The following is a 16184-nucleotide window of genomic DNA, read 5'->3' on the forward strand; positions in this document are numbered from 1 at the left end:
TCATTTTACAGATGGAGAACTGCGATACAGAAAGACTAAGCGATTTGGTTGAGTTTACACAGGAAGTTTGTGGCAAAGCAAGGAATAATACCTAAGTCTCCTGAGTCCCAGGTTGGTATCCTAACAACTGGACCATCCTCCTTCTTTAAGCAACCCTGGAAAGGATCCAGGGGAGCTAATGCAACTCTGCGAGTATGTGTACACCAGACCTCAGACGGTTCTATCGGCGCTACCTCTGATCTCGCTAGCACGCTAAAACAGACACGCGGCTGCGGCAGCGCGAAGAACTAGCGACCTGACTACATAGCTATGCTCTCAGACGGGATCATACTTGGGCGGGCTAGCCCGTCCCGCCACTGTGGCTACATTTCTATTTGTAGCATGCCAGCTTGATCAGAAATTACACCTAAAGCTCCTGTGTAGACATACTCTAAAATGGATCAAGTCGTGGTTGTATTTCTTTGGGGAAATAGAGTGGGATCAGCTGAGGTTGGAGCTGCCAGTGTGAGCCAAACAGCAGCAAGACCAGGGCTGTTCACTTAGTTAAAATGACTGACCCCTTCAGCAAAGCCTGCAGTGACTCATTAACTCAGGCATGCTGCAGCAGCCTATTCCTGGGCAGGAGTGGGGTCAGATGACCTTCAGGCAAATGTATTTCACTCTCACTGCCAGAGCCACAAGTTAGTATGTGAAACAGCACCACTCAGCTAGGAACCCTCCAGCTGCCACGTGGTGTTACAGACTCCTTAGGCTTCCAGCCTGCCCTCGATCCTGTTGCCCCAGCCTTGCTCGAGCCTTGTTCCAGCGCACATCAGCCTTGTCTGTATCTTATTCTTGCCCTGCTCCAACCCTGTTCCTGACTTGCTTCAGCCCTGCACCTGCCTCCTGACCCCAGACCCTTGGACTGATACCAACCCGACCTTTGACCTGCATCCGGACTCCAACTACCATCCTGATTTGGCTTCTCTACGGATTCTGACCCCAGTTCTGACCCACAGCCTGAACTTCGGGCCCTGATTTCAGCACTACTCTCAGCCTGGTCCTGATTCTATGTCCAGCTTTGGCTCTTGGTACCTGTTCTCAACCACCGCTCTAACCACCAGGGCTGACAGTCTAGAACCCAGAGCCTGATAGCCAGAAATGGCCAAGCACCTGCTTTGGCCTTCCCTCCCACCCCACCCCCCAAACAGAAGCTCAGCAGGGTACTGGGGAAGTGACAATAACATGGGGGAGGCATTCTCCCTTCTGGGCGGGCTTGGACAGAGCCCATCTGCAAGAGGGAACATTCTGACCCAATACTAAGGTTGGGGTTCAAACCAACAATCAATTTAGGTACTCGGACATCCCCTTATCACCACAGTTAGCTACCAAGATCAGCTAACTGCAAATCTTATTTAGTTATATCTAAGGAGAATGGCAGATTTTTAAGTGTCACCAACGTAATTCGTCTATCTCAAGGACCATGTTTTGCCTTTATTGTCCTCAAAACCAGTCACTATTTATAACACTTATCTGGAGATAGTGCTAGGCAAGGTAATACATTTAACTTCACAAGTTAAGGGCAACTGCATAACTCAGACAAATGGTGCAGACAAGCTAACCCTAATAAATATTTATATACTACCAGAGGGGGTATCTGAATAGCCAGTAAAGGTACAGTATAATTTTTTATACATAGTGTACTTATAAGTTGGTCATGCTATTAGAATTCAGCACCAAAAAAAATTGTGATTTACTGAGGATTTTTGCTTCCTACTGTTACTGAATGTGCATGCCTTCCCAAAAATGTATCCCTTTCCTGAGGTGACATATCATGCAATTATAAACCTTCAAGATTTATCTTTGACCAAGTCTGCAGCCAACAATTCCAAGAGTCTATGTTTCTAATATACGTGTAGCAAATGAGAAGCTTTTAATTCTAAACAATCAGATGGGGGAAATCAGATTCTGAAATGGCATACAATTTGTGCATAACCTGGAGTCGCTTGCTCTCTTTTTACCTCCACAATCCCATCTTATATTCATCTTCACATTTCAAATTGCATGGGGATAGTTTCTACTTTAAAGAGGTATTTATGAGAATGGAGGAGAGTGGTTTCTCAGATTATTTTTACCTGAGCTCTGAGTGCAGCGTCCTTCTTAATCCATTTTATCACTGTTTCGTACACCAGCTCTTCTGCTTTGGTGTTCAGGCTGTCATTGGACATGTAGGAAATGAAGTCGTCTTTTGAGATATTAAGGATCTCCTCTTGATTCGCCACCTCTGGGAAAATTTGTAGGGCATATGCTTTGGCCATGTTGTATAGTTCACTGCACTGCATAGCTTCAGCCATGGCTAATATTCCTAAGCAGTTGCTGGCAGTCAATTGTTTTTCTAAAAGGAGCAAATAAAATATAAATGAATGAATGAAAAATGGCATTATTTCACTGACAAATAGATGCTATGAACGTAAATAACTCTGGTTCACTTTGAATAGCACCCAGCTTATTCCAATGAGTCACCATTAAAAGAAAAAAGTCTACCAAATGCAGTTCCTTTAGATCTGCATCTTAAATCTTTAACTGGGTGGAAGGTATTTTCTGGGCTTGTTTGGTCTAGTGGTGTGGTTGGGAGAAACTGTTGACATAACCTTATAATTAAGGACCTCTTCTCTAGTAGGACTCAAGTAGTGAGACCACTGCTAATTCTAATGCCTACCATGTTCCTTTAAGAAACAGCAAAGACGTAAACCCTAGTGCAGGTGCTTTAAGAATAAACTCAAACGACTCTGAGGACTTTTTTGAGGATGCTACAGTTGCTTCATGATAATTTATGTCCTACTTAGCTACTAAGCCACTTCAAATAATAATAAAAAAAATTCCCCACAGGAACTTTGTTACTATAGAATGTGATGACATTCCTTATGCAAAACACAGATTATACTAATGGTTTCTGTTAAATGTTGTGTAGTGGTGTTTCAAAGCAAATCATGCACAGAGGAGACAGCATTATCTGCTTCCTGGCAAACAAGTAACGGCACAGTGTGTAGTAGTATGTTAAGGATGAGCTATGCTGTACACTTTGCTGTCCTTTCAGCTCCTCTGAAAAAAAAATCACCAATAGGAAATTTGTGCAAGAGAGGCTAACAGGTTATTGAGTCTCAGCTTTACTAGCCAAGGCATTAGCAGAATACATTTTATTAAGATTCAAGGCACAAAGCCTAAAAAAGTATGTCTACACTGCAAAGAGAAACCCATGGCTCCAAGGTCATGGCTTGTGGGGCTCAGGCTGTAGGACTAAAAATAGCACTGTAGATGTTCCTGCTTAGGCTGGATCCTGGGCTCCAAGACTCTGACCCCTTGCTGGGTTTCAGAAAATATTAAAAATATTCCCAAAATGCAGCACTCTTGTTCTGGAATAGAGTGTGCATACATGGAGTTAATCAGCAATAGCTTCTCAGCATTAAACTCACACCCTGCCTTACTTTGGATTAACTTTAATGGGTAAACAAGCCCACATATACACACAAACCTGTTTAAAACTAGGTGGATAAAATAAGCAGGCAATAGAAATCTAAATTCTTATCACCACCAATATTCGGAAAACTAAAGCCAAAAAGCAAATCTGACACCGGAGTCACATCAATCTTGTAATTTTTAAAAGAAATGCCCCAGCCAGACCACCAGGGCATAGCCCTACACATATCTTTAATTCTGCACAATGGAAAACATCTGGTGGAATAAGCCTTTACTCATACGAGAGCAGATAGCCTACTTCAACACCTTTGCAAGTGGGGTCTTTGAGTTCTCAGATTTCTGTTTATCGGGTAACAGGCTTGGGTATAGGACAACTGCACTGGCTGTGGCCTATCTTCTCTGAATGGGGGATGATGATCATATATCTGTGCTGACTTTTCTAGATCTGATCTTGGTATTTTACCTATCTTTAATCCCTTGTAGATGTAGACAGATGTTTCTGAGTGGCCCAGTCTTTCCTTTTTTAGAAGGACCAGAGGGTAGTGTTGGACAATTGCTGTTCTTCCCTGAGAAACCTTTTTGTGGCATTCCAAGGGCTCTATATCATTATCCTTTCCCACATGTACATAAGACCATCAAGAAGGTTGTGAAGAGGTGCGGGCTGCGATATATTCAACAGGTTGATGACACTTCATCAATTCTAACATGGCTGGTACAGTGGAACAAATGACTCGGTGCCTTTCCGAGATAAGAGCTCGGATGTAGGCTAGCCGGATGCAGTTCAACTGGGGTAAGACTGAAATAATGTTAGTGGGGGAAGCATTTGGGGGATAATAATGTTGGGGGAAGCAGTTGTCAAAAATTATCTCAGCACCTTTAATTGAAAGGGTTCACCAACTACTTGCATCTGTAGTTCATCATATAGGTGTCTGATTAGATCTTGAAATACTTCTGGATGCCTAGGCAACAAAGAAAGGCTGGAGAACACTTTGCTCCATCTATGATTGAATAAGAGAGTGCTCCATTTTCCCTCTGATGCAGACCTTGCTACAATTATCCATGCCTTTGTCATCTCAAGGCTAGACTTGAATTGCTCTCCACATGGGGCTCCACCCCTAGATTATTCAATTGTTAAGTAGAGAGCACATTACCCCAGTGCTCCAGGATAGCTGCCAACAGATTTCTGGGTGTAATTTAATGATGTCAGTTTTAACCTACGAATTCCTAAATGGTCTGAGACCTGGTTAAATACAAGATCACCTCTCTAACCTTTGACAGACTGTTGCAACGGAGATCAACGGAGGCACTTGAGCTGGCAGGGCATTCTCTACTTATGCTTTGACTTTGGAATTCGTTCCCTATGTTGATCTGCCAGAGTCTGTATTTGTTAACCTTCCAGGCATGCTGCAAAGCCCATCTTTTATCCCAAGTATCTGGGGATGGAGTGGATGCCTGAGCAGGGATATAGGGAGAGATTGGTAGTATGCATGAAAGATTACTTGGCAGAACTGTGGTACCAATGTAACAGGAGTTCAATAATTAGTGTGAGGTCCCATCTGTTTGTGTTGAATATTGTCTTTTTAATTTAGGGAGGATGGAGCATATGAGCTAGGCATTACTAAAATCAGCACAAACACACCTCTCCGTTACAGGCTGTGATCCATTTAGTTAATGGGAGTCCATCCTTGCTTGTTCACACAAGCCTCTAGTGGCATATTGTCTGGTCATATCTATAAGCTTCTGGATGTAATTTATCCTCCAAAAGATCACAAGGCCATTGTGATGGTCTCACTTTCCCATCGTCAAACTGTCTAGTGCCTCAGTTTCCTCACTGGCTGGGTGGTCTGGTTTTTCAGCTGACCCAAAAATTCCCCATCTGGAGTAAACAAAAACAATCCAGAACACTTTCTTGGGCAGGGTCTGGGTGGACCTCTCTTCATGCAGGGCTCCCAAATGCTCCCCTCACTGCTTCCTCTCAGGCTTCTTTTGGAAACTTGTTCTTCTCTCCGAAAAAAAATCAGAGATTCTGCTCTTCTCTAGTTGCCTCCTTGACATACAGACCTTCAGCAGGTCCCACCATCTCTCTCAGACTGAGGAAAGGAGGCCCTTGTATACTCAACATGCTTTGTGATCAGCTTACTGTTCCAGACTGTACTGTAAGTCCCAGAATCCCTCTGTTTAGTTCACTCCTGTGACAGCAGCCCCCTCCTCACAGACCCCAACTGAGATACTGATATATCTCCTGAATTCTGGTTTGGTTCACATGCCCCAAACCTTTTTCTTCCCTGGGTGCACAGACTAACTACATCGGGGTGGCTTTTAGGAGTTGTTTTTAATCCAGTTTCCTCTGCAACACTGAAACAAAACAAGAAAGCCATCCTTTCTCTTTGTTCATGCACCAGAATGCTTGTTCATGCACCAGGCACTGTAAGAAAAATCTTTAATCCTTGTTATCATCAACCACTAGCAAACATAGCACAGGAAATATACCCTGTGCTTGAAGCCATTATGTCCAAAAGAAAGGGCCATTTTCCAATTCTGCAGGTTCAGTTGGCTTCTACTGGGGGATAATTACAAATCCCAGGTCATTGCCCAAAACAAAATACTTTTCCTAAACATTTATATGGCAAAGACTCCGCTATATCTGAAGCACAATTCAGTCAAAGCTACAAATTCATTCTCCAAATGAACTGTATGAATTCTCCAAATGAAAATCTAAAACTCTGGTGACTCCCCATATATCACTAAACTTATATCCAACTCTCCTAGTTCATACCATAACACGGTTCACGGAATTAAAATATTAAATATTGGAAAAGGGAAATCTCTCATTGATTTAGTGAAATAAATGTATTTTGTTTTTCTGGCTGAATCTTTCTTTAGTGACAATGTACTTAAATACATCTAGTGATCATTGAAAGCTGTAAGATATATTCATTTAAAAATGGACTGGAGGGAAGCTACAGAAAAGCAATGTCAGTGCAAGAACCTATACTCAAGGTTCACAACCAACAAACTGGGACTGAGAGAGACAGTTTTCAACCTACCATAACACACTCATTTTAAACAAGAATTTCACATTTTTAAACAAGTGACAACAAAATTTATTGAAAGATGGAGCTTGAAATAATGGCCTGATTCATTACTGCATCACTCCAGTTTTACACTTGTGTAGCCCCATTGCAGTCAGTTAGGTCAGCATAGCACTGGGCAGTAACACAGTGATGAACCAAACCCAAGGTTGGATTTTGATTTTTGAACATGTGTAACATTTTCTAAATGCTCATCTTCAAGACTCTGCATTTCTGATGTCAATTTACAATGACAAACTCTTGACATGACTCCAGGTTCATGTGGGACAGAGGTAAATTTTGGTTCCAAAGGGAATGACATGTCTTGCAATGAGGAAGAGTTAAGAGATATGTTTTAGGGAAGGGGAGAACAAGGGCATGAAAAAAAGTCTTGATATGGTGTGTATTGAAAGCAACACAACATCTGGGTCAAACTTTATATTAATAAGATTCCATTTATAAATGGTTTATACAGGGTTAACAAAACATTAATAGATCTTATAAGCATGTCACAGAAATGAGTACCATGTGTTATAGGTAGTTATGGGCATACCAGTACAAGGTGTTATAGATGGTTATAAGGCATGGTTATAGGTAATCTATCTTCCTGTTGAGACTCTATATCAACATATAACCATTGACTATAATATCTATTAATCATTTATTAACGGAACCTTAATATAAAAGTGTGACCATTCTACCTGTTGTGGTTAAGATGGATCTCATTTATAAGACTTTGGAGAGTGCCAGGACTATTACTTCAGTGGCCACAAGGATCTTTCACCCGACCCTTAGAATCTGTTTTTCAGGGGTGCAGGAAAACGGCAGACTCTGACCCTTAATGGGGAGTCCATATTCATCTACTGTTATAACAAACCTAGTCTGGCATAGCTTCTATAATCTACTGTAATGACCATATGAGTGGGACATGCATGTGCATTTTAGAACTCAGTGTCTGCATAAAGTGCAACCTTTGTCAAATTAAATGGGATGCTGATACCAGGAACAAAAAAATCTATCCAAAATGTGAATGCAGCTGGATTTTTTTTTCAGCTGCACAAACAACTTTACTGACTGTAAATCAGTTTAGTGCTGCAGCAATGGGAACATTTTACGTTCAGATCTCAGTCCAAACAAACGAAGTTCTATTGTGTTTCAAATAACATTTAATCGTGAATTTCCTAGCAGAACTACGAAATTAAAAAAAAAACAAAAAAAAACATCCTAAGGCTTATAAACTCACAAGATGGAATGGGGATGACACTTACCTAGAAATGACACACAGACTTTACAGAAAGTATGAAACTGGAACTTGCTGGCAGCCTCCAGAAGAGTTTTTGCGTTGGCAGAATCTATGATCAAAGAACCTGTATAAACAAACTCCAGTAGTAATTCCAGGACTTCTGCAGTGAGGTTTGACATGGCCAATTCCAGCTTCTCCCCGCCTCTGCTACTTTCTCGTGGTGACCTGGTAACAGCAGACAATGACATTCTTACAGGACATTATGCCATCCCCCTTTTGTTGTTGTTTACCAATTAGTGAGGGCTAGAAAATTGATTCATTAACTTTCTCCATATTTTTAAGGAATTGAAGAGTATTGTATTTTAAAATAACTGAACTTAAAGACTTTAACTGGATCTGAAAGAGAAGAGTCTTAAAGCGAGTTTTACAAAAAAAAAATCAGTTTATTGCTACTCCGCATTTTCATGCAAAAGAAGGTTGCAAAAAAAAAAAAAAAAGAAAGGAAGAAAGAAAGAAAAAGAAAAGAATGAGCCAACATTAATGAGAATGAGGACCAGGGTTAGCTTTCAAAGGGAAACAATACATTTTAACATTCAGAGTTAATATCTCATCTTTTGTGCATAATATGACATAGTAAGGCAAAAACATTCTAAATTTCAAGAGAAAAGGTCACCTAGTTTTTCAAGAGCATATCCCCATCCAGAACATGGAATAATATTTTAAATGTCATGCACATTTTGAGATCTATTTAAGTACCTTTTCTATCAGCCATAATAATAGTAAGATTGTAAAAACTGTTGGGTTTTTTTTTTTGGCTTGATTCCGCAATCAATGTTAATGTAACAATATATATGTTTTTGTTCTAAAAATATATTGTTCCCTTATACGTACTAAAAAAGGAAGCCCCTCATGGCATTGCTTTGAAAACTGAATACAAGACAAGATAGACAGACAAAATGGTTAGAGCAAAGAAGGGAGGGGGGTGGGAAAACAATAACCAGCTCTGCCACAGGAAGCCAGCAGCCATCCTCTAGGAAGTTTCATGACTGTGGCCTACGATTTTTCCTGCATAAAGTGCTAAACAATTTGGGGATCAAAATATCTCCTGCATTTGAAGTGTGCATTAGTGCTTGTGAAACTATGGGACAAAAAGTAATAGTAATATATTAAAATAAGGGCCCAGTTCCTAATGCATGGTTGGCTGGTGTAGCTGCAACACTAAGGACAGGTAACACCTGAAAGACAAAAATGATAATAAATTTGGTAACGTCAAGAATGGGGGGAAAATCTGTTAAAGTAAGAAAATAAACTCCTTTAGTGGTTAGAGCCATTCAGCATCTTCTTACAGAAACATTAATTTCTCCTAATGACCAGACAATCCAAGTCCGCTCACTCCATCACTGCTACAGTTCTCGTGAAAACCACCGCACGACCAGCACCAATGTGCATCACAGAGACCACCAAACTCTTCATAATAAATGGTCACGTTACTATCCACTGGCCAGGGCCAGCTTTAAATACAAGCAAGAATCACTTCTAGCAACTGCTTGGGAACCTACATGTTCAAGGTTCACAATGCTGTGAAGAAGCTGATGGTCAGATATCCCCTTCTAGTCCTGGAACCAGAGGACAAAGTATACAAGGCCAGATTTTCTTTCCCTTGTAAAAATTCATACTCTGATTCTGCCCCTCTCCCCATAAACACATACAAAAATCCACAAAGCAACTTGGGGGATCTGTAAATTTGAGGCATGCCCTGTCACTTTTTTTAATACCTCTGAGTTAGACAATGGTTTCAGGTAATAGAACAAGCCATACTTAGGCCCTGACCCTACAAAAGCTTATGTATGTGAATAGTCCTATTTAATACAATGGTACTGATAGTGAGTAAAATTAAGCGCATGCATAAGTCTTTGCAGGATTGGAGTCTTAAATTTGCTTCATATTTCTATTTAAGGTACTTATATGGCCTCAATTACCACAAATATTCAGCACCTCACAATCTTTTTATCCTCATAACACCCTGGCCAGGAAGCAAAGTACTGTTATTCTCATTTTACAGATGGGGAACTGAACTACAGAGGGTATGTCTACACAGCATTTTGGATCGTGCCTCCCAGATCAGGTCAACAGACTTGGGCTAACAGGGCTTGTGCTAACCCTCTAAAAATAGCTGTAGAGACAGCACTTTGAAGATGCAGCTCAGGTTGGAGCTCAGGCTCTGAACCCCACCCCTCTGCCTAGGCTTCAGAGCCTGAGCTCCAGCCTGAACTGCAACTTGGAAAGCATTGTGTACACAGCTATTTTTAGAGCACTATTGCAAGCCCTGCTGGCCTGTCTGTGAGGCTCACGCCAAAATACTGTGTAGATATGCCCAGAGAAACTAAATGACTTGCCCACGGTCGTGCAGGAAATCTGTGTCAGTGCAGGAAATTAAATCCACATCTCCCAAGTCCGTGGCTAGTGCCCTAAACACTGGGTCATCCCTTTGTGTAGACATAGCCTGTGGGTGATGCCATATTCCAAAAGCAGATGCATAAGCATGTACGTTAAGCAGGTTGCTTATACTGCCCAACCTGCACCCATTGTACTAAACCCTGACTTTTTAACAGGCGTGCTGTATGCTCTCAGAACTGTCATGCATGTAAGCAGTATTTTGCTCAGGCTACAATTCCTCTTGGGATGAGATAGAGAAGTAAAGATTGGTTGGGCCCTGAGAGGAAGCCCATAATACAGTCTCTCTCTCTCTCTCTCTCTCTCTCTCTCTCACACAATCCCCTGTACCTAATCTCTAGGTCTGTATAGAGAGGGAACCTACCTAATGGTAGAGCAAGAGAACCTTTGACCACAAGGTACTTCGGATGCCATGCATCAGAGTGATTCCCTGGTATCTGAAGTACCTTGAGGTAAAAAAGTTCTCTTACTCTACCATAGAGTTTGACATGAGTTCATCAGGCAGGTTTGGTTAAGGTTATTCAATGTTTGGGCATAGATGCTCACATTTGGTATTGGTGTGCTGAGCAGCACAACACCTAACTGATTTAGGGTCCTAAATTTCGTTTTCCAAAAGGGATTTAGGCATTCTGATGGAATTCAGACTCTTAAGTGCCTAAATCCCTTTTGGAAAATGAGATTTAGGACCCTAAATCAGTTAGGCATTACTGCACCTAAATACCTTTAACAATCTGGGCCAGAGCACTCACTAATTTAAATGGGATTTTATGGCATTCGGCAATGGCAGGATTGAGTCCTTGTACGATAGGCAGGCCTGTTGCAAGCAAATAATTGTCTACGGTATTAATACCATTTGTGCTGGCAAATGTTGTGGGGGTGAGTGCGTGCAATGACATGGTAACAAAGCTCTTCGGGTGACTAATCATGTGCAGTTTCCGACTGTGACTGCAGCAGTGAACAGGCCAGACAGTGCAAAACCAGTAGCCTGCCACTGACATAAGAATAAAGAAAATACCAATTTAAGCAACGACTCCAGCCTGTCAGTCTTTAAAATAATTAAGTTATAATTTCTTTTCCTTTGTAATACACCAAGCAATAAACGGCTGCTGCAATTGATTAAATACCAAAACAAAGCTAAGGTGTTCAATCACAAAAGCCACTTATGGCAAGTATAATACAAAGCAATAGAGATTATTCATATTACTCAACCAGCCAGAAATGGAAACTGAGTTGTGTCAGTTTCTGCCTCGGATGCTTTAAAAGTAGCATGTTGTGGTGCTTGGGCAACAGGGGCACAGCTTAGAGCAGTGGTGGGCAACCTGTGGCCCGCACGTGGCCCGTCAGGGTAATCCACTGGCGGGCTGTGAGACAGGTTGTTTACATTGACCACCCGCAGCTCCCAGTGGCCGTGGTTCACCGTTCCCGCAGCTCCCATTGGCTGGGAACGGTGAACTGAGGCCACTGGGAGCTGCGGGGGGCCGTGCCTGTGTACGGTCAATGTAAACAAAATGTCTCGTGGCCCGCCAGTGGATTACCCTGACAGGCCGCAGATTGCCCACCACTGGTTTAGAGGCATCACTTACTTGGGATGCATACTGAAAACAGGCCTGGTTCAGCCAACAAAGTAAAATAACAAGCCTGCATGGCTTCCATGCTGATGACCTGGGCTCTGTAGATTTACTCAGCCTGGAAACCAGATGGATTATTGTCTAAAGCAAGTCCTAAGGGATCAACAGTGAGTTTTCAAAGAAACAGAGAAAGAGAAACGTGTGTGGAGACTGCCTTATGACTGAGAAATCACAGAGAGTATTAGTGTGGTTTGAAACGGGATTCTGGGGTCTGATTTAGTGAAATGGTTTTATAATAGAATTTTTCCTAGGTATTTCCTTTCTAACTCTGATGTATTGTATAATGATATTCATAAAGTGGTTCCCGTGTTTCTTATTTTATATGCAGCGGGATATAAAGATCCTCTATGCACCTAGCAGACTTCGTAAATGTGGGCCATATTCTCCTCTCGGTTATATTGGTGCAACCCCAGTGAAGTCAGGAAGTTGCACAAGTATAACCACGAGGAGAATTTAGCCCTGCTGTAAGTGCTTACACAGTTGACCAAGTGAAAAAACATATGTGCACAAGGGGTCTGATCCGGCACGATTATAATCAATGGGAGTTTTGTCACGCACTTCAGTGGGTGCAAGATGAGACCCTAATGGTCTAACATTGTTCTCAGAGAGGTCAACAGCAAAACTTCTGTTGGGGAGAATTTGTCTGTAACTGACAAAAGTGCACACAAATAAACACATGCACACACAGTACATGTTAATGGAAGCTCATTATAGATATAAATAAGAACATGCACATACACAATGCATTTTGGACATCTGATAGACTGTCTCCTTAGGATTTTATTCTAGCTTGAAGCTGGGTAATGTATGTTTTAGGTCCATGGACATAGTTAAACAAGGCACATTTTGCTATTTGCTCTGTGAACTCTTAAGTTTAAATGGAACAATGTCATTTTATGGGCCTTCCAATCATCGCTCATATTATAAAGGTCAAACATTTCACATTGTGACAGAAAATCAATAACTCTTCCAACAGCCACTGGGGGCAAAAAGTTTTGCTTCTAAAGAATAATGTGTAATAAACAATTTTAGACCTTACTTTATCATTGCTGCAATCTCAGAGAACAGCTAGAGTAAAAAGCCGGTAATTCCTGATATATAAACTCATTAAAATTAGGAAGTGATTTAGAATAGAACTTTAAAAAGATGCATCTTGGGCTAAGCAGCAAAAAGGTTAGATTAGGTCTATATTTAAACAAGCTAAGAGAGTTCTTTTACAACGTAACTATATTGTAGCTGTCAGGGAATTTTTTCAGATTTACAAATCATATAGCCTCCCATGGGGTGATTGTAGACCTAAAAAATGTGAAAACAAAATTTAATGAAGAGATAAGCAAAACCACATATTAGTTCTGCACAGATAGTGCAGAGTTACTAAATAAACAAAACAACTTTTTACTTTTTGGATAATTAGCTCTACCTAAATAAAGCCAGGGTCCTTGGGCATGCTCTGTCCACTTAGCTCAGTTACAACTTTCAATGTAATAACTTAAGCTGGAGTGGTCATAGGCACAGGGAGATTTTTAAAGCAAAGGACATCTCAGTTATAAACTGGAACCCAAAGAACAAAGTTATTGGCCCTTTCATTGAGTTAATCTATATAGGGAAGCTAATAGAAATGCACACTGGTAAAGTAGGATTAATATTAGAAGGGGGAAAAAATCCTTGCTTGCAATGTTCAAGATTGTGCTCTGGAAAATTTTTTACTTACTTACTTACTCACTCACTCACACACACACTCTGAATTCTTGGTATTACCAGTAATTTTGTCCTTGAAATGCATTTCCTGAGATCCAGCACACAGAGACAAACATCAGCACTAGTGTTTCATGCTTAGTACAGACATAACTAAGTTTTCTTCATCATCTCCTGAATAAAGTTTAATACATATATATATAAATAAATTCTATTCATGAGCTAATGCACTTGGTGTATTATATAAAATAACTTCACTGCATCATTTTATTAAGAGGTTCTTTTTAACATAACCTTTCTGTGATGCAGTACGAAAAATTTTATAACGAGATGCTTTGAGTGTCAAAGCAGCATTTAGACTCCAGCTGAAGTACCCTTATATATGGAGTTCTCCTAGTATTTCACTTCATCAATTTACAGACAACGATACTGTTGCCTCTAACTGGCTTGCAACACTGTTTTGATTGACTAATGGTCTGGTTGCCTCTTAGAGTTGGCTACAGTCTTACTCAGTTTCACTTCAAATGTGAAAAGCTACCTATGAGCAGTGGAGAAACCAGTTTTCTCACTGTTTACAAGCTATAGTCACAATAAAAGTCAAAGCAAATTCAGAGAGACAAGGTGGGTGAGGTAATATCTTTTATTGGACTAACCTCACCCATCTTGTCTCTAATATTCTAGGACCAACACGGCTACAACAACACTGCATAAAACAAATTCAAAATATTCAAAATGGAGCCGCCTGCAAGGAATGCACATGAATAATGCAAAACGCTTTATGTAAATGTACATTTCTGACTCGGAACAGTTGGTTAAACTTTATCCCACACTGCCTCATCATGCTGTATGTGAACAGGGAGACTAATAGACCTTTCAGTGACATCTCTTCACGTCTGCAGCAGTATGACTACATGGGGTGCAACCTCAAACGCATGTCACACATCACAGCTTCTCCCTATGAAAATGGGCACCGAATAAAAGATTAACCTAAAAATAAAGACATTTTTGGTATTGTACACCCCCCACAACCCCACCAGCATGCAGTGTTTAGAGTCTGCCTCTTTCTCTGTTTCTATCCAGGGCCCATCACAAATCAAACAAACAAACAAAATTTAATCAGCCAAGAAAATTAAATTGATTTCTATCAGATAGATTCAGCTATTGTGGGCATCTTTGACTTCCCTATTGATCATTATCCTGCACATCTTGGCCACTTGGAATTTAATGGCAATAGAACTCAGATACCCCTGTTCTTGAAAAGCACATGCCTCTACGGTTTGTGCTAAAGGAGATTTCTGTTAACATAATAGGGCTTGTGGCCCAAACAAATTAGCAGTTTTGATTCTATCCAGAGGGCAGTGGAACATGCATTCTATTCTTTACAACATATGTTGACACCTGCATCCGAGAGCCATGATATTGCCCCCCCCCCGATGCCATTGGTGTGGCTGGAAGTTGCACACACAGACCGTAGTATATGGCCCTTAGGATTGCTGTCTTCTATATCCAACTACCTAATGAACTTCCAGCTTCTGCTCCACCTCCTAAATGTACTGTGACATTCTGTTCTTATTGGTTTTGGTTTCATAGTGAGGGACATAATTAATATAAGAGCAAATGTTCTCTTTTCTCATTTCACTAGAGCAAAACATTTGCTACCTATGCTAACGGGATAAAAAAAAAATCAGAAATTAAATTGCTTCATTCCCTGGACACTTTGTTTGAGTCTAAAGGAAACAGGAAACCCAAGATTAGAATATGAGATGAAGCACTTAAACCAAGAACAGCTAATTCTTTTTATCTCTGTCAAATTGTTTTGATTACCAAATAGAGAACACTAGACTGGGATTGGCAGCTTCTCATGAGGCTGAAGAGTCTGTTAGTTATGTGCTCATTAAAAACTTTTGTTCAAGTCTACACAATTTAGGTGGAATATCTTGGTTACTGTGGAACATAATATTGGAGGTACTGAAACTCCAGGCAAATAAGAACAAAGTGCAGCATTGCTGCATACTAACTGTCCACTGTTTGACTTTTCATCATCAAAATTATTAAATGGTTCAAAGTCACATGTCTGTTTATCTTGGGATAAACAAAAAAGAGGCTTAATGACATGTATAGCTTACCTCTAGCTAAGTAGAGAACAGATATTGTACTCTGCATGGAAAGCAATGTTTCATGCCTAAGAGCTTGATTTACGATTCTGTATCATTATAGGCTCATCATGAGATATAAATGTACAGATACACAAACACAACATGGATTTACACAACACAGACCCCAAGATGCATGTACACACTGTGGTCACACGTTATTTACTGAGTTACTAGAGTTTATACAGCTGCAGGATAATCAGTCATGTAAATGACGACAACAAGGGACATTTATAGAGCAACATCATTGCAATACATGTGCCATAAGGCGGTGGATGTTCTATTATATAGGATTTTTTAAAAATAAATTATACCCTAGCATGGCTTCTCTTTTGGAATTATTTTATCGATATCAAAATGTACTAACTTGCAAATCTCTGCCTTCTTTACGCTATCTCAGAGATAAATATTATCTGGAGCCTCAGCTACTATCCATCTGTCTCATGAAACAAGAAAAACACGTACTGTAATGATGCTATAGTGT

At 40.5% G+C, this 16184-nt stretch overlaps 1 protein-coding gene across 6 annotated transcripts in view; it reads right to left on the reverse strand.

Moving 5' to 3' along the window:
• Positions 1-16184, reverse strand: part of KLHL29 (kelch like family member 29) — a 540917-nt gene that overhangs the window by 68848 nt on the left and 455885 nt on the right. For all 6 annotated transcript variants that reach the window (XR_010599378.1, XR_010599380.1, XR_010599379.1 and 3 more), the window contains 2 exons: positions 7796-7995; positions 2115-2374 (listed from right to left, as the gene is read on the reverse strand). Coding sequence is in view for 2 of the 6 variants with exons in the window: in XM_005297329.5 (XP_005297386.1) it covers positions 2115-2374; positions 7796-7995 (460 nt within the window). In the remaining 4 variants the exon portion in view is untranslated. The remainder of the gene's footprint in view (positions 1-2114; positions 2375-7795; positions 7996-16184) is intronic.

The sequence above is a fragment of the Chrysemys picta genome, chromosome 3 (assembly GCF_011386835.1).
Source record: "Chrysemys picta bellii isolate R12L10 chromosome 3, ASM1138683v2, whole genome shotgun sequence".
NCBI lineage: Eukaryota > Metazoa > Chordata > Testudines > Emydidae > Chrysemys > Chrysemys picta.